At 41.4% G+C, this 25,520-nt stretch overlaps 3 protein-coding genes across 6 annotated transcripts in view; 1 reads left to right on the forward strand and 2 right to left on the reverse strand.

The window, feature by feature from the left end:
- tbc1d19 (TBC1 domain family, member 19) overlaps positions 1–5,620 on the reverse strand; it is a 28,100-nt gene extending 22,480 nt beyond the window's left edge. The window contains exons 1-4 of the mRNA XM_003449338.4: positions 5,397–5,620; positions 5,189–5,261; positions 5,040–5,085; positions 86–161 (exon numbers count right to left, since the gene is read on the reverse strand). Coding sequence (XP_003449386.1) covers positions 86–161; positions 5,040–5,085; positions 5,189–5,261; positions 5,397–5,492 — 291 coding nt within the window. The 5' untranslated portion in view covers positions 5,493–5,620. The remainder of the gene's footprint in view (positions 1–85; positions 162–5,039; positions 5,086–5,188; positions 5,262–5,396) is intronic.
- A 1,883-nt stretch (positions 5,621–7,503) lies between these two features.
- cckar (cholecystokinin A receptor) lies at positions 7,504–17,907 on the forward strand. Of its 4 annotated transcripts, none has more exons than XM_005454411.3 (7): positions 7,504–7,621; positions 7,819–8,045; positions 8,126–8,314; positions 8,893–9,144; positions 11,836–12,097; positions 12,523–12,650; positions 12,906–13,495. In XM_005454411.3, exons 3-7 carry the CDS (start codon positions 8,188–8,190, stop codon positions 13,493–13,495), a joined length of 1,359 nt encoding a protein of 452 aa, XP_005454468.1. In that variant the 5' UTR covers positions 7,504–7,621; positions 7,819–8,045; positions 8,126–8,187. The 4 variants fall into 4 exon arrangements, with proteins under 4 accessions (XP_005454468.1, XP_005454469.1, XP_005454466.1 ...); XM_005454412.3 differs by having other exon boundaries at positions 8,168–8,314; XM_005454409.3 differs by having other exon boundaries at positions 7,819–8,314; positions 12,906–17,907.
- Positions 17,116–25,520, reverse strand: part of rbpjb (recombination signal binding protein for immunoglobulin kappa J region b) — a 51,253-nt gene continuing 42,848 nt past the window's right edge. Inside the window, exons 7-11 of the mRNA XM_003449374.5 lie at positions 25,233–25,345; positions 23,776–23,916; positions 23,365–23,520; positions 23,162–23,265; positions 17,116–21,559 (exon numbers count right to left, since the gene is read on the reverse strand). Coding sequence (XP_003449422.2) covers positions 21,235–21,559; positions 23,162–23,265; positions 23,365–23,520; positions 23,776–23,916; positions 25,233–25,345 — 839 coding nt within the window. The 3' untranslated portion in view covers positions 17,116–21,234. The remainder of the gene's footprint in view (positions 21,560–23,161; positions 23,266–23,364; positions 23,521–23,775; positions 23,917–25,232; positions 25,346–25,520) is intronic.

Genomic DNA, 25,520 nt, shown 5'->3' on the forward strand with positions numbered 1-25,520 from the left:
GATTTAAAAGTGAATTTGGCAGAGAAAAATGATAGGAGTCGGGGGGAAATAGATAAAGTGAGGAGATAAAAGCAGACGGGCCGACCTGTGCCTTGCGCATGTAGGCCAGCGGCTCTTTGAGATGCTCCGGGGGAGCCGGGGGATGCCTCGGGGGCAGCTGGCTGGAATAAGCAAATGCATGTAAGATAACGTTGCCGACTCACACACAAATAACGCCACTGTGTTTTTAACAAAACACCGACAGCTTTGAGGAAAATGAAGCCGGTCAGCATCTTATTTTGAAAAGAAACGCAGCTGAAAGGAGGAAACTGTCAAACAAAAGGCAAATCTTACTTTTTTTCCCCTTTACAAAAAGCAGGCAGTCAGTCTCCATTAGAGCCCCACAAATGGAGATCAGATGAGTCAGAAGACATCTCCAAATGCACAACTGTCACGCGCCCCCCAGCTAAGCCTGCTCAGGGCACACCGAATGATTCAAGGTCTCAGAGCGTTAAACAACGTTCACCCCAATCTAAACACCTATAAGAGCACATAGCGCCAGAAGAAGGAGCCATTAGTCACTGTTATATGTCACCCTCTAAAAGCAAAGTATTAAGTCCTTGTTTCAGACGGAGCCTAAGGAGAGCAAAGACAGTCCGGTGCTCTTCGAGATAAGTGAGTGCAGCACACGTTTCCGAGCTTTTTACGGAAGAGACAAAAAGGCCTCCAGCCAAATGGAGATGTCAGATAAAAAGAGTGCATAAATGTGGATAACAGTGGAGGGATTGTTAGTCCTTAACGTTCAGGTATCAACGGCTTTTTAGCTACAATTCCAGTGTTTAAAAACCAAACAATTTTTTAAAGGTAAAGCAAACATATGACACTAATAACACTAAGAGGGAAAGGCAGAGGAGCCAAACTGCTGCAGGAGAGAGCAACATTTCTACCAAATAAAAAAAAAACCTGCATTCATCACCTTTAAATAGATAGTAGTGTACCAGCTTTATTATACTGTGCGTGTTGTATTTATATGTAAACAAGGTGTAGAATGAGATGAATCTACAACATTAACGCAGTCTGATGTTGGGTTACGTAACCAGTCTCTTCCATAAAGCCTTGCCTGTGTTGTTGTGCGCGCTCTGAGTCACTGCACGCTCCTGACCCCGTTTTCCCTCTGCTTCTTCAAGTAAACCTGGATCCACTCACTCACACGTTTTCATCATTTCCAACTTATTTGGAAACCTTTTCTTTAAAAAGAAAAAAGCAGCGACTTTCTGCACAAACCCTTGTCATGGTGCTGGACTTTATTGAGTTTCCTACTTGTTTTGATTTTGATCATTTTCCCACTGTCTCTTGGACTCTCTTTTTTCTTCATGATTTCTCTAATTTTTCTTGTACCTGCTTCCTGTTGTGTTTTGGTAATTGTTTGTCCTTGTGCGTCTTTCTCTGCCTTGACGTCTTGTGTTTGTCTTCCCTCTGACTCCCCGGTGGTGTTTCGTCTTCATCTGCCTGACATCCTTCCTTTGTGACTGTCAGCCTCACCTTAATTTGATCCAACCTTGTCTCCTTCTATAATCAGCTCTCTGTGTACATTAAGTCTTATATAGATCATCTCTATCCCCCTAATGTGTTTCAAAGACTTCCCAAAGACTTCAAAGACTTTACCCGACTATTCTTGAAAACATTTGCTGCTCTTCACAAAAGAAGGTTGCCATCACTGCCCTGCAAACACTTTGCATTTATTTTATTGCAAGGCAGCTGACATAAACATGAATGAGCCGATCAACTGTGAATGAAGGTACTCGTTACTTCAGTCTACTTGTAAATATAGCTGAAATTAAAGAACAGCACTGGTGTCTTAGCAATTTGCACCTTGACCAGATGCTTTTTGTAGTCATCAACAAGCTTCAGGTATAATTCTGGCTGATATTTGATTGCTCTCCTTGGCAGAACTGGTAGATTTCATGTAAATTTCTTGGTTTCATGGCTTAGTCCACAGATTTTCAGCAGTGTTGAGGTTGGATTTTTGGGAAGGCCATTCCAGCTATTTAACATTGGCCTGCTTTGTCCACTCCAAAAGCATGTGTTCTTAGGATCTTGCCCTGTTGGAAGACCCAGTTGTGTCCAAGTTTCAACCATGTTGTTGATTTCAGGTGAAGTTGGAGAATTTGGAGGTAGTCCTACTTTCTCATTATTCCATCCACTCTGTGATTGCAAATACTTTTCTCCAGAAAGTATGTGGCTTGTCCACGCATGTAGCTCCTAATTGCAGTTGAACTTGAAGGTGAGCTCTAAGAGACTTTCCCAACTTGTCGAAATCTACAGTTCTCCTCCTTAAATCTTCACTGAGTTCCTTGGATTTTCCCATTGCTCTGCGTATTGGTCAATCCATCGAGTGGTGTCAAATAAATCCTTTTTATGCTACAAAGAGAAGTGACCAGTTGTAGTCGATCACAATCACTGGTTGACTACAATGATCAACCAGTGATCATTCGTTAACAGGCCTTGGGTTTGTCAAGTTAAAAGACACAGTAGAACCTTTCGGAGAACTTTTTAAAAGATTAAGTGCGTGTGTGTATATATTTGTATATATTTGAACCTGCATGTATACTTTGACCCTGTGTGGATTTATGGAAGCCCGTTACGCCAGTATCCATAACTCGAAATTTTGAGTTATTTTCTCAAAATTTTGACTTATTAACTCGAAATTTCGATTTATTAACTCAAAAAAAAAAAAAGAAGTAAATTTTGAGTTAGCGCTGCCAATCAGTAATCTACGTGAATGATGTCATTTTCTTGTTGCCCGGAAGGATATAGCGTAGAGGAATGCGCACTCAAAACCGGATCAAACATATTGGCGCTTTCGAGACTACGTTTGCTGATAGTAACGCCATGTGATTCAGTTAATAACACAGGGATTTCATCATTTATGAAGCCACGCTGAAAATAATCAGCAATTTATGCATTCATGACTGGCTGTAATACTGGTGGCTTAGCTGCAGCATTTGTAGATGAGGGCTTCAGCTTCCGGGTAACAAGGAAATTACGTCATTCACGTAGATTACTGATTGGCAGCGCAAACTCGAAATTTCGACTTACTAACTCAAAATTTTGAGAAAATGAAGTCAAAATTTCGAGTTACTTTTCTCGAAATTTTGAGTTAATAAGTCGAAATTTTGAGAAAAGTAAGTCAAAATTTCGTGTTATGGATACTTTTTTTTTTTGTGGTGGAAACGGGCTTCCATAGTGGATTAGATCAAATTCAAAATTAATTCAAATTTGTACACCCACTTTTTGTTTTAAAGTAATCTAAGATGTATGCTGTACAATCATACCAACCTGGAAAAGAACAGTTCAAAGAAGTCACTGAAAGCCCAAAATTACTATGACATGAATTCCCATGATTAGTGGATGTAAACTTCTAACCACCACTGTACTTTCCATTAGAAGTTAGCAACACCTTTACCAGATATTGGGATATTTGGTATACTACATTTTTAAACAGGGAAATAGTTTTTGGCGCCATCAAGCCAAAAGATACAAAGACAGGATTTCTGGTCTATGTTGCCCAGCTCTTCTGAAGCAGTTTCTAATGCTAACATCTCCTTCACTGGAGGTACTCGTAATCAATTGTATAATCTAGAATAAAGAAACATGCCCTACTGCATTGTGGGGTGTTTGTCAAGCAGCCATATACACAGATATCACAAGAAATTTTACCCAAAGACGTCAATAAATCAAATTTAACAACCACGATGATTAAAATAAGTTGTATTTGATGGCTTTTCACTCTGTAGATATACAGAGTGATTGTGTCCTGACTCCTGACTACATGCATGTGTCTCCCTGTGCTTTACAGCATCCTCTGTGTACCTGATAATGATGATGATGATGAAGACAGATTTTCATATGTCACATATTTGCTGTCATATGCAGAAACCAAAGTTTAACTATAGAATCTGGGGAAAAGGCACATGCTAATAACTTTATTTTTGTTTATTCCCACTTTTCTGTCAAGTAAAATGAATCTTCCATAGAAAAAGCAATAACCGCTTTGAAGCCTACCAGCAACCATCAGTGGGCTGATATTAGCCAGCAATACACAGCAGTGATTCAGCAGATCGAGCCGTGCATCTTTAGTTTGCTAGGAGACAAAACAAATTAAAATTTCCACTATATCTAATAAACTAATCATGAGAGGAGGTTTACAAATTTTCCATGCCTAATGTGTAAGCATTCAGTTTCCATCTAAACTGAAACGCACAGAGATCCTCGCAGAGGCTATTAGTACATGTAAATGTTTATTTTGACAGCCTAACATTATTTAATTTATGAATGCAGAGATTTTTCCTGGCTCACAACGAGCCTTTGACAGGTGACTACACACATAAGCATGACTGGCCCGCATGGAGGATGCTCTGTCTGATTTTTACACTTACACATCTGCTGTTTTCTGGAGGCATTTTGTTTGTTTGTTTGTTTTTTAATGTATTTTAAGCTAAAGTAAATAAAATCCCCAATTTAGAAAAAAACCCCAAAAAACGATAAAATAGTTCTGGGGTTTTTTATTATATACAAGAAAAAACTGTTTACTTTACAGAGGCCAAAGCATTTTGCCTATTTGATTTTTTTTAAACAGTTTTATGCTCTAGCAAATTAAACACATTTCAAAATATCTATTTCAAAAGCTATTATGGGCATCAGTTTAGCTCACTGGTTGAGTAGGTGACCATTTTACTATCATCCTGGTAAAATTCTTCTGGGGAAAATGCTCAAATTTGATACAAAAAAATGTCACATTAAGTGCGAATGTTACACATGGATGGAATGCTTGAAGCCATGATGAGTTTTTATAGAGTGATACCGAACGCAAGCATGACACAAAACTAGCTTTGAATCATTTTGAGGCTGAGAAAGCCCAAACACAATGACTGTCACGCTTGAGTAAATTCAACCCCACTGTGTGTGTGTGTGTGTGTTTGTGTGTAAAGGAATGAATTTAAACAGGTGTGTGCAGTGCTTCTTCATGCATGGACAGCTTTACACCAAATATCACTTACATGTGCAGCTCTCTGTACACTGCATTCTGCAGCTTTCTTTCCCAGCCTGGAAAACATTGGAATGTGTTATTATATGTTATTATCACTAAACAGACAAGTCAACAGCTTAATTATGACTGTGGGAGAAGAGATTTCTTGCAGCTTGCTACCTGATGTTTTGAGAAAACTGCGGACGTCCTCTTTCAGAGACTCCAGTTTTACGTCAGGCTGGTGTAAACACTCCTGAAAACAATGGGGACATGGGGAAATCAGTGCTTCACATTCTTAGAAATGATGTGGCCTGGATGCTGTGGCTTTAGCTAAAGGTGAGCTAGAAGCAGAAGCTCCGTGTCGTTAGCCACATGCTAGCTCACTCACTTTGGCTTGCCTCTCTATCTGAGAGTGTAAATGGCTTCCTCTGAGCCGCTGGATGATCTGAGCGATGGTCAGAGACAGCTCGATGCCCTCGTCCATCCTCCTTCTGGTCAAAGCCCGTTCAGTTATGCGTCTGAAGCCGAGCGGCTCGCTTCACTGCGGCTAAACTGTTAGCATCCAGCAGCCGCCCCCTGCAGAGGTTACTTAGCAACTGAGGACGGGCTGCGTGTCTGCAGGGGAAACAAGAACACACACTTTAGTTCCGACCTCAGAAAATAATTCCGAGGGTACCTTTGCTTTCTTTTTTCTTTTTATCACCTCTCCTTTTTAGAACAAATTATGGAGGCTTGTTTCTGAAAAATTCATTTTTTCCCATCCAAATGTCAAAATTTCTAGTTAATATCTCCAAATTTTGGCTTGATAACTCGAAACTTTTTTTTAATTGTACTATCAAAAATATAGATTCAAGTACAGAGAGAGAAATGTAAGATATTATCCCGATATCGAGCCTGTACACACAAAAGACCTTAGAAGAACGCCAACTCTATTAATTAAAGTCAATAATAATAATAATAATAATAATGAGGCAGAATAATTTTTGCCACGTAGATATAAACATTTCCTTGTTGCAGTGGAGCTGAGTCAGGGTGGTCAGGAGTATCCAGTTTGTCCAGTCACCTCCTCTTCCTCTCCACCACTGCTTCAAAAGTATCTGTTTTGCAGCCAATCACAGCCAGCCTTCCTGATCACTTTATTCAGTCAGCTCGTGTCACCAACTCTAATGCTGCTTCCTCAGCAGACCACAGCAAAGTACACTGCACTCACCACAACCCAGTGACAGAAAATCTCCAACACTTTGGTGCACACACTGAAGGGTCTCACTGCGGCTGACCTTTGTGCATCTTTATCATGGATGCCACTGACCTGTGGTATACCCAGGTGCTTGTATCATCAATACACAGTTATCATAACTGAGTAAGTCTAAGGTGTTTATCAAGTGTGAAGCACTATTTCGCATGGATACTAAGATTATTATAGCCTTACTGAGAAGTGGAAAACTGGTCCTTCTTCTTGATTCTGGTTATTTGTTTGTCTGGAAAACAAAAGAAAAAGACAAAAGAAAACAAAACAAAACAAAACGAAACATTAAAAGGGTTTAAAATGTTTTCTTATTCAGGTTAGGACTTGTTGACTTTGACTCATGTCAGCAGTTCTTGACAGGAATACACCCCACCCCAATAAAAACCCCTGAGGCCCAAAAAGGAATTCACAGGAACTATGACTTGTGAGTGTGCAAAGTGTTTACACTGTCTGAGGTTCTGAAATCCCACTAATGACAAAAGATTTCTAAAATGAATTTGAAAAAAAATTTAAAAGACAAACACTTTTTAAAATAATGAGAATAAAACTGAAACTGAAAACAATTAAAAACAAAAATAAAATAAAATAAAATAAAACTTTGCTGGTTAGGATTTATATACATTACCAAACATGAAATAAAGCCATTATAAAGCTTCTCACACAGTGATACGTCATGTATTAGTATCACATTACAGGTGATTTACACGTGTTTGAGTTTGAAATAAACGAGCATCTCTGTCCAGACTAAGCAAACCTGCTCTGCATGTGATGTTTTTGAATGCGCTCCATTAATAAACTGCCTTGACTTGACAGTAACGAGGCTCATGATTCTGGAGGATAACTGGAAATGACCCAAATGATATAACTGCATCTGTTTAACTGGAGGTGAAATAGAAAAAAAAAAAAATCTTCATGTTATTAGCTGTGGTCTCACATCTGGCCAGATGCACCTGAGATAGCCTATTAGTGCTCTGCTCCTCATTTTCTTTGGGTTTTCTTGCAGGTGCTGCTGCAACCAGACTAAACGGGGTTCGATAATGCCGTGAATTTATTTTTTGGCACAAAGGGCCTCACACCTCTTTGTGTCGAAGCGGCTTTAAAGCAGAAACCCACCCAAAACACCACCAACTGTTTCTGAGAACCGTGAACAGCTTTTTTCCCGAGAGGGTTTTCTCTCTCTCTCTCGCTCTCTCTCTCTCTCTGTTAAGGATTTCATCAGACAACACCCAAGACTATAATTATGACTTGGCTCTTCTCGTGTGAGGGAGTGAAACAACAGTCAGTGTGACTGACTCCTAAATATTGGAGCTGGCGATAACGACAGCCTGCGCCTCCACCCGTCAGAACAACTCAAACTAGAGTAAAAGGTAAAAGAGCTTCTCCAGTCTTGCAGTTTCACGGTGAAATTCGCGCGGAGGGTCGTGGGATATATGGATAGCCCACGGCAGGTGAAGGACTGCAGTTCGGTGCATTTGAATTTTTGACTTTTTGGCTTCAACCTTCCTCTAAATGAGTCGGAATATAATCTATCAGCCCTTCTTCTCTCTCCCTCTCTCTCTATCAGTGCCATGGTTTGACACGTGGTGACTTAAAGAAAAGGAGGAGGGGGGATCCACAGAGGCGGGCTGAGCTTTCAAGAGCGAGACCCTTCCACATGCTGTCAGGAGTTGGAAATGTGGAGCACCAGAGGAGCGCAGCGCGCCACGCCAAGAGCGCACGGGAACTTGTAGAGAGCAGTCCTGCTCTTATTATCGTTATCCCCTCTACTTTTTATTGGCTTGTTAAAATAAGGTAATAATAATAATAAAATCACTATGGATGCTTAGTATTTTTCCGTGCACATACCCTGGAGCATTTTTCTTTTCTTGAAGGAGCATTCCGGTTGATGTTCACATGACTGATTTCTACTCGAGGCTATAGGAGAAACTGCGAAATGGAGACGTTTACAATCCACGACATGCTGGTAAACTCAACGGACCTCAACAGGATTTTGTGCAGTTTTGGGATCAAGAATATTTCTGAGTGCGAGAGCGAGCAAGACCTCTTACCAGAACCCAAAGGTAAAGCGACTTTATCCGCCTTTAAAGCAGCAAAATGCCGAGGAACATCTTGTGCAGTTTTAGAACACTCCATTCAAAAGTCGGATGTTCCTTTTTAAAAAATTTTTTTTATTTATTTATTTATTTAGTGGCTCAAACCGCGTTGATTCTACTCGGGCTTGTACCGTAAGAGCGACTGCTTTGGGCATTTTTCGTGCGTCAGTGCGCATTACGCATATGGCTCAGGTCCTTCTCAAAGCTAATGTAGTCCGCTGTATGTGAGCAGTGACACATAATGCTGTCACTGCTCACTGAGTCCGCATATGTCAAATGAACTGAACTATCTTTGTGCATTTTGTGGACTTAAATAGAGACCAAAGACGCATCAGTGGCGACGTTGTTGAGGCTAAAACCCCCAAAATGAATACAAATCCTGAAGATATTCCGGGTCTCTCTGTGGTTACAGCCTGAGTGCATATGAGTGGCTATTTTCTAAACATTATGGGGGATTTTAGCATACGGGCTGTGCATTCATTTAAATAAATGTAGAAACTGGTATTTGTGTGCGTGTAAACTCGTACTGTGCCCCACTTCCACAGACATCAACCAGACAGTGCGGATCGCCCTCTACAGCCTCATCTTCCTCCTCAGCGTGCTGGGGAACAGCCTCATCATCGCCGTCCTGGTCAGGAACCGGCGCATGAGGACCGTCACCAACCTGTTCCTGCTGTCTCTGGCCGTCAGCGACCTGATGGTGTCCCTAGTCTGCATCCCCTTTACCCTTATCCCCAACCTCATGAGGGACTTCATCTTCGGCAACGGCATATGCAAGCTGGTGATGTATTTCATGGGTACGTGTCCTCCGCGATTCTTCATATTAATCGACAGCCCAAGTTGCTTATTGTTGTTATTATTAAAACATGACTATTTTTAGCTGATTTAATTAGTTAAAATGTGTTAAAATGCGTCTAAATGAACTGAATAAAGTTTCACACCACTGGCCTCCAGTTCAAGGCTTCATAACATGTCACACAAAAATGACACAATTCCCCAGCTCTGTGAGCTATTAACGTGTTTTGAATTGTGTTGGTAATGGAATCATACAGACGCTAATTAAAGTAATCTGAGGGCATGTCTAGAGCCCGGTTCATTTCCCTGCATTTTCAAATCCTCCCGGAGCTTTAATGAGAGTCAGCTAAAAACAGCGTGGCAGAGATGTTCAGACATGCTGAACACGAGAGTGGAGCTTTTTTATGAGTTTGTCAGTATGAATATAAAAATAAATAAAAACAGCGTTTATTATAAAATTAATTCAGAAGAGAAATTTTAAGGCAGAATTTGTGTTCATGCATGCACCAACAGGTTTCCGGGATATCATCGATAGTTAAGGCTGTGCAATAACGAGCAGTAATTTTGGTATCGATCAAATATCAAGTAAATACAAGGGCACTACTGCCGATACCAACTTACAAATTCTGAACAGGTTTTAATGACTATTAAAAAACTGTGATTTCTACTTTCCACAATAATTAGTTAACACAACAAAACACACCTTTCAGCTTTTCATGGATTTTGAAACTGGATTTTTTGGAGACCTGAAATTTAAATCTGCCCAACAGCTTCTATTGTTTAAATGTGCTATAGGCTATAAATAAAATACACATGACAGTCAACACAAAAAGGTTCAGACATTTTGCACAGTGCATGTTTGAGGTGTATTTTTATTTAACACAGCTCATGGGCTACATGCTGAATTTAGAGTAAAGATGCAAAGTATCGATCCGATACCAGTATCAGCTTTGGTATCGATACTATCGATATTTGGATCGTTCCACCCACATCTATTGCGAGTTCTTAAACCAATCATGATGAGGTGCAAAACACAATTGCAACTTTGCATAATCACATGGCTTTTTGTTTCCAATGAGGGGGGGAGAAAACTAAATAAATTACTTCTAATCAAAAGCATCCAACCAGCCAACACGAGTCTGAAAGGATCAGTGACATCAAATGTAACATTCATCCAGCCCCTCTGGACTGCACAGCCTCAATTTATACCACTGAGGCTGCACAGCTGAAGACCATGATGCATCTGCTTCCAGTAATTTAGCTCATCACCATCACCAGACATCAGGTCTCTGTTATGGAGACTTGAGGTCTCTGTTATGGAGGATGGATTCCCAAACCGGAAACAAGGGTCTAAAGATAGAGTGGGCTGCGAAGCCCCACAGGTAGATCTGTGGTTTGTGGTGTCGAATGACGTCAGTGAATGTTTGGGGGCATCCTTTTTTTTGTTTGTTTGTTTTACAGTCAAAAAGTTTAGACAGCAAAGTTTTATCTTTGAATATTTCTTAATAATTTAATAACTTAAAGCATTTCCATGCAGTTAACAGCAGAAGCTACAATCTATGGAAGATTTAAAATTTAAAAAAGTCACAATCAAAATATTTTCAAGTACTTTCAACAAAAAGCAACATAAATCATTTTTTTTCTTTTGAGTTTTTCGCTTTTTAAGACTCGCTGCCTCAGTTTGTCCTTCTGTGTCACTTCCTTTCAGCGTTTCATTTATCTTTATTCGGGCATTTGAAAACTTCCATACTGACAGCTTCAAAGGAGATGAGTCAGTCCCATCAGACATGTGAATCACATTTTCTCGCTGAGAGCTCTGTAATAAGGTGCATTCATTACTGATGTTGTATCTACTGCTAATATTTCACTTTCATCCAATTACACGTCCGCAAGGAAATGTGAGTTTAATTTTTCATTTGGCTCTTTCCTCAAAATCACAAAGCTCTCCCAGGATTGTTGCATCATTTGTCTGTTTGTGTGTCCTCTCGGATTGCACAAAGCAGCTATTTCAAGTGTGTTTGTGCATCCTGTTGTTGTTTCTGAGCGCGCCAACGCTGCCGCGCTGACAGGCAGCGCAGGATGTGCTCTGTCGCAGCTCAGCAGTTAAATTTAATGTGGCGGAGCATTAACGTGTGCAGCAACATTACTGTAAACTCAGTGACATGTTGTGAGGATGTTTTTCTGGGAGATGCAGCACACGGGGGAGGAGAGGAAGATGACGATTAACACTTATTAACAGACGATTAGTGCTGGCATCTTTCTAAAAAATGCAAAGCAGGTCTGTGGATGAAGTGAGAATTGGCAGTCAAAGGATTACAGATGCCTAAAGTTCAGTTCTTACTTCACATGTATTTGTTTCATTTTGACAAAACTGGGTTCAACCAGAGGAGTCGCCCCCTGCTGGCTAAAAAGCCTAACAATTTCCAACGATTATTCTGTAAAACACACAAACACATACTTTCAATATTTTATGCTCAGATATGAGAGTTGCTTTAATTCTTCACGGTACAGATTAATCAAGGTGCTGATATGACAGCATCACACAGCTGCTGCGGGTTTGTCTGATAATCCTGTTTTAAAACAAATGTAACACATTAGAATAAAAGCAGTGTTTGACGTCAGTCTGTAATGATGATGTAATGAATGTTTCAGCCAATCAGAACTCTGCAGTGTGGATTTTCTGACCTCTGCAGGTGTCTCTGTGAGCATCTCCACCTTTAACCTGGTGGCCATCTCCCTGGAGCGCTACAGTGCCATTTGCAACCCCCTCACCTCCAGGGCGTGGCAGACAAAATCCCACGCCGCCAAGGTCATCACTGCCACCTGGTTGGGGTCTTTTATACTGATGCTGCCCTACCCCATTTTTAGCACCCTCAAGCCCTTCACCCGCCTCAACAACAGCACCGGGCACATGTGCCGCCTGGTGTGGCCCAACGACATCATCCAGCAGTCCTGGTGAGCTGAAAAAAACAAAACAAAAAGTGCACTGCTAAACTGTCCTGCTGAGGGGTCTTCACACTTGGATGTACTCGGCCTGAGAGGTAGCAAAAAATAGCCCTTTGCTAATTTCAGATGGGCACTTTATTGATTTTCTCAGCTTGGTGCTGCTGGCGAGAGACGACCTTTTGGGAAGATCTTTATGCGAGACACAGATTTGACTCTTCAAAGTAAAAGTTTTCATTGTTCACTTGCTACTAATGTTATTAACCAGTCAAGACAAATGCTTGATTTAAAATTTAAACGCTCAACAGTCAAGCAATTAAATAATAAAATAGCAAAGAACTGACTGATGAGGGGTTTCTGGTATTCACTGAGCACAAACAGTAAGAGAAACCACACATTTGCGGTATGTGTGAAGCTCATGGATATTCTCTTTCCAGGTATGTGTCCCTATTGTTGCTGCTCTTCCTTATCCCTGGGATCGTCATGATGACAGCCTATGGACTCATCTCAATAGAGCTCTACCGGGGCATCAAGTTTGAGATGTCCAACAGGAAAGTTGGCAGAGGTATGATACCTGAGCACAGAAAGTAACAAAAGTTTAAAAATGTGGTTATTTTGAATGTTAACAGTTAAAAGCAAAGATCCGATTAATATGAATTTTATCTTCTTTACTTTAACATAACTCTAGTCTAGTTAAAGTTTCTGAAAACATGGGCTTTTTTGGGGGGGACTGCTTCACTGCCTCACTGATGGAATTGGCAGCTTTGAACTTCTTTTTTATGCTAGTGATAAATCAGTTTATTGTTATCTTCCCTTGCAGACAGACAGTCCAGCACTAGCAGCATTAAGCCAGGTGACAGTGATGGCTGTTACCTGCAGCCGTCCAAAAAGAAGAGTTTGACGATGAACACCGGGAGCTCCATGGTGGGCCGCGTGTGTGGCAGCGGCAGCTCCACGTCCAACCTAATGGCTAAGAAACGTGTGATCCGGATGCTGCTGGTCATTGTGTTTCTCTTCTTCCTGTGCTGGACCCCCGTCTTCGTGGTCAATGCGTGGCAAGCTTTCGACCGGCGTTCGGCCTACCGTCTCACTGGCGCGCCGATCTCCTTCATCCACCTGCTCTCCTACACCTCGGCCTGCGTCAATCCCATCATTTACTGTTTCATGAACAAGCGCTTCCGCCAGGGTATGCTGGCCACCTTTTCCTGCTGCAGCTGTTTCAGGACGGGTGGCGGAGGCAGTAGCAGCTTGACGAGGTCAGCTGGAAGCAGACTAACCAAAGGGGAAGCGGGCAGACCGCGAGAGGGGCCCAAGAGCCCTGAGCAGAATGGTCATACGTCACCAAGTGGAACCAGCACACGCTTCACCTACACCGGCATCCGTGCATCAGCCTGGAGTGAGCTGACTTAAGTCGGATTGATCCGCCAGTGTACTGGCACAAGTGCAAGCATATGTTGGAGAGCTGTGGTTTGTTGTTTTTGTGAAAAGCTGTCACAGTGCTTACGAGACTGAGCAGACATGTTGCTTTAGCTCCACTATTTTAATGTGACGTGAGAGGTGTCCAGTAGGCAGAGACTGTGGAGCAGATGTGGTGTGCTGTCCGTAAAGTCACAGCCAATCAGCTGTGACTTTATCATAAATGTTTCCATAAAGCTTGCAGAGTGGCCGACTGATGCCTGTTCATACTTGCTTTTAAGGCCCACAAGCTTGTTGGAGAAGTGCAAAGTTCTGATGAAGCAGAGAATCAGTTCTCATTTTACTTGCTTTTGTTTTATACACGCTTGAAACTGCTTCTGAACTGTACAGTAACCAAACAGTATTTACACATGCTTCATTTGATCCACGTGCACTAGGTGGGCAGCTTTTCAAATAACACGCAGTGCCAAAGAGAGGTCAATTTTTATAATTTTAAATGGGTTAACTGATGCACTGATAGTTGAATAAAGTTTTACATTTTTTTTAATAGCTGATCTAAAGATTAAATGACGTTAGTCTGAATAAATTACAATGGTGAAAAATGACCTTTTAAGCCAACATGACCTTTAAGCATAAATAAATAAATAAAAACCCATCTATCTTTTATAAAATGATAAATGAGAATCTAAACAAATGTGCTTTGGCTTTTATTTATAAATGACAACCACTGATTTCCTGTTATTTTATAATGTATTGAAATGTGCTTTCTAAAGCTTTTAATATGTGTTATTCTTTGTATTATTAATATCGTTAAAATTGTTGTGCAACAGCAAGGCTTTAAACATAAGTAAATGCCGACTTAAAGAAAACATTCAACCTGGATGTCATTTGGAGCTGGAAAGTGGCTAGCTTAGCAATTAGCAATGTTATTAATGGCAAAAAAAGTGAAATAAAGCTATTAATGGCGGGAAAATGCTATTAATGGCAGGAAAATCTAGAAAACACTATTGGTGGGAAATGTAAAACTGAGCTATTAATGGCAGGAAAAGTGAAATAACGCTCTTAATGGTGGGAAAATGTTATTTTGGGCGGGAAAGTGGAATAAAGCTTTTAATGGAAGGAAAAGGCGGGAAAATGCTATTAATGGCGGGAAATGTAAAATAAAGCTATTAATGGCAGATAAAAGATACTATATCAATACTCACGAAGAATCCTACTATTATCAGCTCTAAAGGTCACTAATGCTTTGCTGCTTTTATATGTAATTCACATGTACAAATACAAATGCAAAAACATTTTGTTGCTATTTCAATGCAAACTCTAGTGCGATGATTTCTGCATAGCTGGCCTGTTACGGGAAATGACATAAAAAAATGTAACATGCAACTCCAGATTTTATATACACATAAACAAAAAAGTTCAAGCTACAAGTATAGTTTGAAGATTAGAGGGGTGTATAACGAGTTAGCAAGATACTTTTTGTTCTTTTGTTTAGTCTGACTATATTTCCACGACAACTTATAATCTTGTCTGGGACAGGTTATGTTCAGAGCTTTAATTTAAAACTGGCTGGGAGTGTCATGTGTGTGTGTGTGTTTTTTTTTTTTTTTTTTACAGTCCATTAGTGTGACAGATTCTCTGCTAAAGGAATGTATTTTATTTATGTAACCTTTAAAGCTTAACGTCACTAAAGTCCAGCTGTACTGTTACAGCTGCACAAATTGTACCTTCCCACTGGAATTTACATGTATTCATATTCAAATGATGTGAAAAATGTATAATTTTTTACTTGTTCCTAATTTGCTACCAAAATTCCCTCTATTAGTGAGACTTTAGCTATTACACCACAGATTGAATTTCAAACTTATCTAATCAGTTTTACAAAGCCAAGAAAACCTAATCAGTCAATAAAACTAATTTTACTTTGAGCTGGTGATTACCATGTCGGCTTTATTAGGTAGAGTCTGAGCCAAAGATGTGTGTTGGCAGTTTAAAGTTTCTGAGCTCTAATGCACGGGTGTAACATTAGAACTAAACAACAGCTCTGAGTGTGTGCCCAGCAGGAAGAAAACTACCGTCCGTATTTCGGGTTTTAGGTTTTACTAAATGAGCTAAGCATCTTTGCGTTAGCTCATTTAGCTTGATGTTTAGTTCGATGCTTGTGACAAGCACCTCTAAAAGACACTGAGAAAAAACAAACCCCCTATTTGCACTTGGTTATAAGATGCATTTCAATGAATCAAACAAGTGGATAGCAGAGACACGTTGCTGTTAACACCTATTATGCATCTTCAAGGTGTTCAGCTAACCACTTCAGTTCATTTTGTTACTCGCGCCACGAGTCCCACTAGAGTAAGGGTGGACAATTAATTTTCCCAAGGGGCCACATGACAAACTGGGCCCTCCACAACAGTCCCAGATTACCATGTAGCCCCTTGGGAAAATTAATTGCCCACCCTTGCTCAAGAAGGTCAAAGCACTAGACAAGCGCCAGTCTGGATGAAATTAAAATGTTTTTCAATAAACAATACGTTTGTATGGGGTTTTCCGGCAATTGATATCGGCCAGGACAAGGTCAGTTGCTACCACCACATCCTGCATCAATGACGTCCTCGCTGGGCACACATCAGGAAACATTAACTATTACACCACAAAAAGCACGTGGCCTAATGTGTCCCGGACCACCAAGGCAAGGGGTCTGAGTGATCACATCTCTGTGGTTGTTTACGCTTGTGTATAACGCTGTCCGCTTGTGACCCGATTGCCCAAGATGCATTTCAAACCAAGCGTAAACAGGCTCGAAATGAGCTATAATATCGATATTTAGGAATTTTAAGCACCCAACTGTGTAAACTTGTGCTTGAAAACAACATTTTATGTGTCGTCTGATCCCCATGCTGCAGATCAGCCACAACTCAATCCCTCGCTGCCGTCCTTGACCCACCTAGTGGGCACGCAGAAGCCTTATCTTTTTCTGGGACTCAAAGCACCTGCAACTCCTCTTCAAAGGGCCAATTCCTGGCATTATCCGTCCAATTTCCAGTTAAATGTTAAATATAGCAGCACTGACGTAGCAGCTTATTCACTGTAAATATAGCCCTAACGTTCCACTGTAAATTCTTACTTTTAAAGTGCAGTGGCTGTGTGTTTTGTTCAACATCGAGGTAATGGGTTCAGACCTGAATGTACAAAAGTGACTCCAGTGATTTTTATTGCTTTGTAATATACACCCGAGTTTGGCTTTGGTGGAAGATGTTGTGATCTCCTGCAAATCTGTGATCCATCGACCATATAAAGTCAGTGCGTGTGCACACCTCAGCGGAGCGACTCGGAGCTTTTAACAGCTTTAACGACGGAGGATTTAAAGGAAAGACGATCCGCTGGGAGTTCGTCAGAGAAGAGCTCCATTTGGGCTTGGTAAATGCCCAAACCTCCCCACCTGCCGTCACCTTGCAGCCACCAGATGTTGAAGCGTCATCAGATGCTGTTGTTTACACACCAAATAAATAAATAAATAAATGTCAGTAACTGGTTATTTCTTCTCTTCAGCTACAATCATAATTCAAACTAAAAATAATCAAAGAATCATAATAAAAAACCCACACAAAGTGAGATTTTACATCACTTTTTTTATTTCTCATTTTTATGCCAATATTGCAAGTTTTTTTCTCATTTTTTTTTCTTCTTTTAATGACATACAGATTTGAGCAATGATCTGGAGCTGCAATATGTACAAAAAACAAACTAACGTTATGTTATAAAAAACAAAACAAAAAAAGAACCGTCCCCTTTGTTTTTGACGTTATTGCTAAAATGTTACAAACGGCACAGGTTTCTACCATCAGCAACCCTTTGAGCACTGAGTATACTACCACAATGACACCTCTGCTTACCATTTTTACTAGAATAATACACAGATACAGTGAGAGAAGTGGAAGATAGTGGAGGGGTGTGAGGAAGAAGAGGAAATGATAAATAAAAGGTGATCTGCAAGCTAAGCACAACAGGCTGCGTGTTAAAAGGTGGGAAAAGAAGAAAATAAAAGGCGAGGAAAATGTGAGTGAGGATGAAACGTGTGAGAGAAATAGAAAAGTTAGCGCTCTGTAGTGCAAACAGCCGAATAAGTCTTGAGGAGAAGTAAGGCTGAGTGCGACAGAGAAAGGGCTCCACACTCCTTTTTTTAAAACTTTTTTTCTTAAACACAAAAACAAAAATCTGTTTAAAGCTGCCTCTCACTCTGCCCTGTTTTTGTTTAGCAGTGCATGAAAACTACATTATAAAAGACATTTGGCATATTAGAGGATACATACATTGTTCAGAGCTCATTATTAAAAAAACAAAACAAAAACAGCTGCTTTTGGAGGTGTAAAACAAATAATGACCAGACATACACACAAACACACAAAGTGAAAAAGATCTGTAAAACAAACAATGAGATGGTGGTTTGTTGCTTTTTTTCCTCGTTAAAAAGCTTTATCGACAGTTTTGTTTTTTCTTTAAAGGCATGTAACATTTTTTTTTTTTTATTTTATTTTTTAAATGACCCCTCTTATCTGGTTACGCTGTATCCTCCCTTTGTCCCTTAAAACTCCAGATGTTTTAAGAGGGAAAAAAAAAATAACAATAAAACTGTAAACCAGCTCGGATTGTCAAGGCGACACATTTTCGGAGAAAAGCGTGCATCACCCCTTTTTTGTGTGTGTTAGTTTACAACAAAAGCGGCGAAGCTGCTCTGTAGCCAAAGGGGAAGGAGGAGGAGGACGGGCGGTTAGCCTAAAGCGGTGGAGGCGATGCTATGCAGACGCTGAATTTAGAGCTCGAAGACAAAGAAAAGAAGTTAAAAATCTACAGTTCAGATTTCGTGACCTCCATCCTGCAGAGTAAAGGGCTTTGGGGCGGGGAGGGGTCAACCTGCAGCTCGACACGCTGCAGAAGAAGAAGCGCCAAATGTTGGGTTTTTGATGCTACGCGGCCGCTGCAGCACCTTCTTCGACTTCCTCCACGTTTCCAGGACAAACAGGAAGCGGCCAGACTCAGGCAGCACGGCCAATAATGCACTTTTCTAGTTTTTTTTTTTTTTCGTTTTTATTTCTTTTTTCGTGTGTGGACATAAGACAAGGGGAACTTTGTACCAATAATTTAAAAAATATCAATATTACAATATAAAACATTTAACATTAACGACACACAGGTGGGCAAGAACGGCAAAATGGGGGGGGAGAAGGGGGAGGGGCATAATTTAAACTTTTCTCTTATTAATATTTTTATTTTTAATCATTTTATTTTATTTTTTTTACATGGAAACGTGGGCGGGGGGGCCAAACGAGTCTGTGTGCTCCTGTTTCGAGGGCGCGAATAAGAAAAACTGAAATACTTCATTAAGCACACATTCAAGTCACAGTATTGTTCTTTGTATACAGTTGTACTGTTATACTGCGATCACAAGTATTGCCTTTGAATGTTTTATCCACATTTATCAGACGTTTAGATCCCGGTGGAAGACATTTAAAAAAAAAAAAAAAAAAAAAACACTGATAAAAGTTGTTTTTTTCCTTTTTCTCGGAGAGGATGCGGAGCGAGTCTGACTCAATACACCGATTACAGCAACTGTATATGAAACACACACCCACACGCACACATACACATATTTGCTGGCTGGTGAACTAGTGCTCAGGCGGACAAAACCCGAAACGAAAACAAAAACTGATGAGATGACCTGTACAATATTGCTGTTATGTTTTGGAAATGCACATTTTCAGTAATACACATTTAAAAGGCCTTTATAACTCCTACAGGTCTCGCCATCGAACATGTATGAGTGCAACTACTCGGACAGTGAGTTCACAATGTACACACGCTTGTTCTGCCAACACATTAAACCACAGGACTGTTTTTTTTTTTGAGAAAAACCAAAGAAGAAGAAGAAGGCTGAAAAAGAGCTTACAGCGCTCGTGAGACATTGTACCAAAAAGTGAGAAGGTGCCCGTCACCAGCGTGGGAGTTTTTAAAAAAAAAAAAAAAAAAAAAGTGGGTTATTGTACTTGTACACTGGGAATGAAGGCTCCCTTCAGAAGGCTGCTCTGCATGGGGAAGGTGGTTGGAGAGCTGCGGCGATGAGCTCCAAACAGCAGAGAAGCGAGGCGTCAGCTTGCTTTTGTGCTATGCACAGGTTCTCCCAAGGTGAGTAAACAGCATATAAGAAAACTGAAGTGTTTTTTTTCTTCTTCTTCTATTTGAAGTTTTCAGTAAGGCCACATCAAATCGAAAAGTGTCTTTTTTCCCCCCCTCTGTTGTTTTTTTTTTGTTTGTTTTTTTCCTTTTTCTTTTTTTGGAGATAAATGCCACCAGAACTACAGCACGGACTGGAAGACACCTTTGCTAGGTGCAAGTTTTGAGACACTACATTATTGGATACGTTAGCAGTGACAGATAAAGGATATTATCAGATATGTGACTGGCTTACCTGTGTACACAGTAAGAATATACAGTACTAAGGCTATCCTTTGAAGTCGAAGACTACGCTCGGTACATTAGTTTGAAAGCGGCAGACGGATTTGCTCTCGCAGAAGACCGCTTTCATGTTCTGCAGATGTTGCTATGGCTCCGTGTGACATGTACTGATGTGTATACTTTCCAGGAGACACAGCGCACACAGAGTATTGCAGGCAAGGCAGAGGCGTTGCTTAAAGCTTTTCTTTTTTTTTTTTTTAAAGACTTCATTAAAAACCAATGATAAAAAATAGGCCCTCTGAGGTTTGTCCCCAATTTCAAAAGGGAAAAAAAAGAAAAAAAAAAAAGACCTTTGCTTATGTAAAATCTAAGAAAAAAAACAAAACAAAACCAAGACTTCAGACTTTTCCCCAAAAAGAAGAAGCAAGTATATCAAAATGAAACCAAAAAAAAAAAAAAAAAAAGGCTTTTGAAGTAAGGTCACAATAACATACAGGTTGGGATTTTGGACCTCCAAGGGGAGAAAAAAATAAAAATAAAAAACAAAGCCCAAGCTCAGAGGAAGAATAGAAACTATTTGGTAACAAAAGTGTACTATATGTTTAATACAAAAAAGGTATGGAGAAAAATGTACCTTTACTAAAGCTTATACAAGATCCTTGGTCCATAAAAACTATGTTATCGTCACGTTTTATGTGTGTCCCTCTGCATCCTTGCACTCCCTCCAACAACAACACATCCAAACCACCTCCGCCCCCACCCCTGATAAGGGTTTCAGACGTGAATGTGAGAAACAAAAAGGAATAATTACAAAATAAAATAAAAACGGAGTGGGGAGGATAAAGGGGAGGTGGGATGCACGCAGTGGATGTACTGTTGTTGTGGTTTCCGTCCTCACAGCCGTAGAAAGGTGCTGGTGCTCTGAGCCTGCAGGAATTCACTCATTCCCAACACCAGAACTGGACAGGCGGGTCCCTAAAGTAACCACAGGAGAAGAGAGTGGGGGGCTGGGGTGGGGAGGAGTGTCAAGGAGCACTTTATATACGTTTATTCCCATCAGCTGACAACGTTGTGATGTCACTCCTTCAGATTTCCCCCTGCGTAGGGCTCCTCTGTCCCACCGATTCTTTTGTTTTGTTTTCCTTTGCAGCTTCTTTGTATCCAAAATGAACGCAGCACTTTTAGAGTGAGTCAGTTTTGTTTATTTCCTATAGTCTTCATATACCTCAGGGTATATTTGCTCTCAAGGCATATTGTATGAGTGCCCCCCCCCCATGTGTGCGTTAGGAGACCACGGCTGCGGCGGTGGAGGAAGAAGACGTGACTCCTGCGTTGGAAGTGCTGTTGGAGCCGTAGACGCTGGAGCCGGCCTCCTGGCTGCTGTTGCTGAGCAGGCTCGAGTTGCTGGCCCGCAGGATGGCGCCGGCGGCGCTGCAGTGTGGCCTCGGTCCGGGCTCTGGCGTGTAGGTGAAGGTCAGTGTGGTGGAGTAGATGATGCCGTCGTTCCTCACCAACGTTACGGGCACCTGGACGGGCTGCCGCACCCAGCGCCAGCCCTCGCGGAAGGCGGAGATATCGGGCACCACGCACAGCATGCTCTCGGCGCACCTGCAGGGAGACACGATGATGGAGTCATAGTGCAGGAAAGACTCCGTCTGGAGTTAGGGCGGAGCTTCTATTCGTTTTTACTTTGACTTTATAAGGATTAGACCAAATCAGTGAGTCACGAGAAGCTTACGCTTCAGTAAATCAGCTCTCTGTGGATTTTGGAAGATTGGGTGTTTACACATAAGAAACACAACACTGAAAATCAACTCATAAAACAATTTTGGGATTCCTGGTTAGTTCAGCAAACATGACCAAACCATAACAAACCCATTACTGCCATAAAGCAGTGCTGTTTACAGATTCTCCAGCTCACACGTGGCATAATGTACAGTGAGTAATATATAAGCTGACAAATTCCCTGCTGCCCAACTTTATCACCTATAAGTCTAAATATATACCCAAGCAGTGCAGGGACCTCGGTATGTTTAGACACATCCACACAGTGCATGGGTCGGAGGCTGGGTAGTCCTGCACTGACGTAGGTAGGTGGTCACTTTGATGTTCCTGTACTGCGTGTGTGTCATGCTTGGTGGGTGGCAATGATAAACACATGTAGATCAGTCGCTCGGAGAAACTCAACATGACAGGAAAAGTTAAGAAAGGGGGATTTTACAAAGCATATGTGGTATATTGTCTATTAAATACATTCAGCTAACACAAAATGGGCAAATTATATTAACTAGTCTGAAGCTGCCACTAATAACAAGTATTAAGAACAAGAGAGTGAACGTGTTTAACATGTTTAACATGAGCCGGACTCTCAAAAATGAGGACAGTGTATTTACAAGAAATTCCTTATTCCCACAGCTCTGAATTAAATAAGCAGAGGAAAAGAGATGGATGGATCTTTCTCTCTGATGATCACACTACTCTAAAACCTCAGCTGTTTTTTTCCTACTATGGGAGCTCTGTATGACATCAGTGAAATGGGATACTCCTAATGTGGCCATCTCAGGTACACAGCTAAAAGGTAAATGGTAAAAGGACTGGTTCCTTTCTACTCCGAGCACTCAAATGGCTTTACACTTGCCTCATTCACCCTCACTTTTTTCTATGCAAGTGCTTTCTTCTAAGAAGAACTTGGAGTTAGTATCTTGCGGAAGGCTTTTTGCAGCATACAGGAGCAGACGGGGATTGAATCACCAATGTTCCGATTAGTACGTGACCTGCTCCACCACCTGAGCCACAGCTCTGTCTGTGAGCACAAAAGTCCCACCCACCTGCTGTGGTTTACGGGGGGCAGCCAATCAAAAGACAACTGGCTTAAAGGGAGGGACAGTGGCTTGTTTTACAATGAGGGGCTGCACGAAGGTCAGGAATAGAACAAGTGAGGATTATTTCAAACTTTGAATCATCCAAAGCAACTCTAGTGAAGTCCATAAATAAAGGTGGAAATTAGCAAACCAAAACTATCAGTAACTATAGTAGATATTACCTCTTCAGATTACTCATAATGGACAACAATCTTGGGATAAAAAGAAAAAATCTAGCCACAGTGGTTTCTTTTCCCCCCCTTCACTTAACCTGGCAACCTAGAACATGTTTAAAAAGCAGCAGAGAGGCGAGGAAGACACATCCCAGTGAATCCCAGCAAAGCCCCACCTGTACATGGTCTCAGCCTCAACGTCTCCGAACCAGACCCGCAGATTTGGAGTGAAGTTCTGTCCCGTCAGCTCCAGCATGGCGACATCCCCGCCGCCGTTTAGCTGCAGGCAAACAAGATAAATAAACCTGGGATGTAGTGCAGGTGAAATGTCCTGTTAGAGGGGGGAATTTAGAAAATCTAAATGGTCTCTTCCACATACCTGTAAGCTCTCCACCACAGGCACCGGGGTGACAGGCGAGTGGACGGGGCCCATGCCCTCGTAGAAGGTGTATTCGGCCTTGTCTGTGCTGATGATTGTCCAGGAGGCGCCGTCGTTGATCATCTCCTTGTTTGGTTCCTTTGGGCATGGAGTGGCCTGGTGGAGTGGGAGTGGGGGTGGGGGGGTGAGACACAAGACAACTTGATCAAAACATCTACCCACAGGAAAATAAGCCAAGCATAGAAGAAGAACGGAACTCAAATTCAATGTCAAGTCAGGCTGCCTGGAGCCTTTTTCAGAACGCTACAGCAATCATCCTCAGTCATCTGTGAATAGTATGATTGACTTAATCTGAGGGTGACACGACCGCGACCCTGAAATGATGCGTAGAGATATAAGAGTGACACTGACTTGAAACTGGATGATCCTTTCTTGGGAAAGGCACAGGTACATGCGCTCTGTGTCCTTCAGGTAGAAGGCACACTTGTGGAGCTGGGAGACGGGGTCATCGGCGTCCAGCAGCGCCGTCTGCTTGTCCACCTTCCGGATGATCTGAAAGGACATGAGAGGGGAACAGATTAGCCGACTGAAGAATGGGGGAAAAGGAATAGGGCAGGGTGAGTGTTGGAGAAAATTAAGTGCATAAAACAAGAAAGAAACTGAATTGAAAGGAAAAAAATTACAGTGATCTGGAAGCAAAGGGGAATGAAATGCAGGTTTACATGAGCAGGGAGATAAAGGAGGAGGGGGACAAGACACAAGCAGAAAAGACAGAAGAAAGAAAACAATGTCACGAGAAGTTCAGTCAAAACATGAGTAATACGGTATAAACATTAGGCTGCTCTTTTCAGAAAAACTCACTATTAAAAAGGTTTTCTGCTATTTCACGTTCAGCATTTTCCGAGTTTTACCGTGGATACATTACAAAGGGAAGTTTAAATTTGATTAACTTAAACAGAAAAGAGGCGTCCACTGTGTTTGGTGCTGCTAACCTCTATGACCTCAGCCCTTTTAAGGAACTCTTGGGAGTGATCTTTGACATGAATCTAACTTTTGAAAAACAAATTAATGATGTCGTTGGAATGAGCTGCTTTCATCTCCAGTTACCTGCAAAGGGGAAGCCTTTCCTCTGGTTCAGACACTTTGAAACTGAGCTATCCATGCCTCGATTTTTATCTCGACTCGATTAAAGTAACGCTCTGTATTCGGACGTCAGTCTGTCACTGCTTTAGCCAACAGCAGCTGGTCCAAAACGCTGCGGCGTGGTCATTAGTTGGCACGTGCTAGCGATACCACGTATTGGCTGTCAGTCAGTTTGCAAACCGATTTTAAGATTTTATTAGAAGAAGGTTTTACATGGATTGATCTTTTATGCTTGCATGCTCCCTCTAGATCAGGGAAATCTGCTGAACAAATGCTCCTATCGGTCTCGAGGTCCAGAATAAAACACAGCGGTGACCCTTAATTTGTCATATTTTAATAATAATAAGTGAACATCTTTTGTAGTAGCCAGTTTATTCTAAGTGTGTTTTTTTTCTTCTTCTTCTTCGTGTCTGTTTGGAGCATAACGTGCCATCTTCAATATGCACGATACGATGTGCCGCAGTGTTACATGACTCATCACTGAAGAATGTGATTAATGGTTTCAAATACTGTTGTTTGGACAGTTTGTGATATGGCCTATTAAACCGCTCTCACGTTTAATTCGATATCTACGCGTTTCTCTTAGTTTTAGACTAGTTGGTTGGTCCAGTTCACTTTCATCTGATTCAATACCTTAGGTATGTAACCAGGAAAGGCTGGATTGGGCCATCCTTGCATCACAGTTTCATATTGTGTCGTTTTTTGTGAAACAGTGTGATTGTTACCAGTCTGGGCAGGGCCATGCCGGTCACAGAGCAGACCAGCTTGACCGTCTGGCCGTAGTGGATATAACCGTCTCTCACAGTGAACTCCTCCCCTTCTGACTCCTCATCGTCCACTGCAAACACCAAGCACAGGAACAGGCAGTCAGTGTCTGCAACCAGCTGCCCACACGCCTCACTGTGGTTTATACACTAAAGCCAACATTCAGTCTATCAATCAGCCCATCACGTTCTTTGGCTGCGATGAATCACATGTGTAATTACTACAACAAAGAACAAAGCTACGACTAC

This window comes from Oreochromis niloticus, linkage group LG3 (assembly GCF_001858045.2).
Source record: "Oreochromis niloticus isolate F11D_XX linkage group LG3, O_niloticus_UMD_NMBU, whole genome shotgun sequence".
Lineage (NCBI taxonomy): Eukaryota > Metazoa > Chordata > Actinopteri > Cichliformes > Cichlidae > Oreochromis > Oreochromis niloticus.

Bases quoted from the DNA above. Each gene is read 5' to 3' on its own strand.
- cckar (XM_005454409.3), top strand. From the start codon at position 8,188: ATGGAGACGTTTACAATCCACGACATGCTGGTAAACTCAACGGACCTC. The intron at 8,315-8,892 runs GTAAAGCGACTT...CCACTTCCACAG, and splicing joins CCTCTTACCAGAACCCAAAG to ACATCAACCAGACAGTGCGG. The intron at 12,651-12,905 runs GTATGATACCTG...CTTCCCTTGCAG, and splicing joins CAACAGGAAAGTTGGCAGAG to ACAGACAGTCCAGCACTAGC.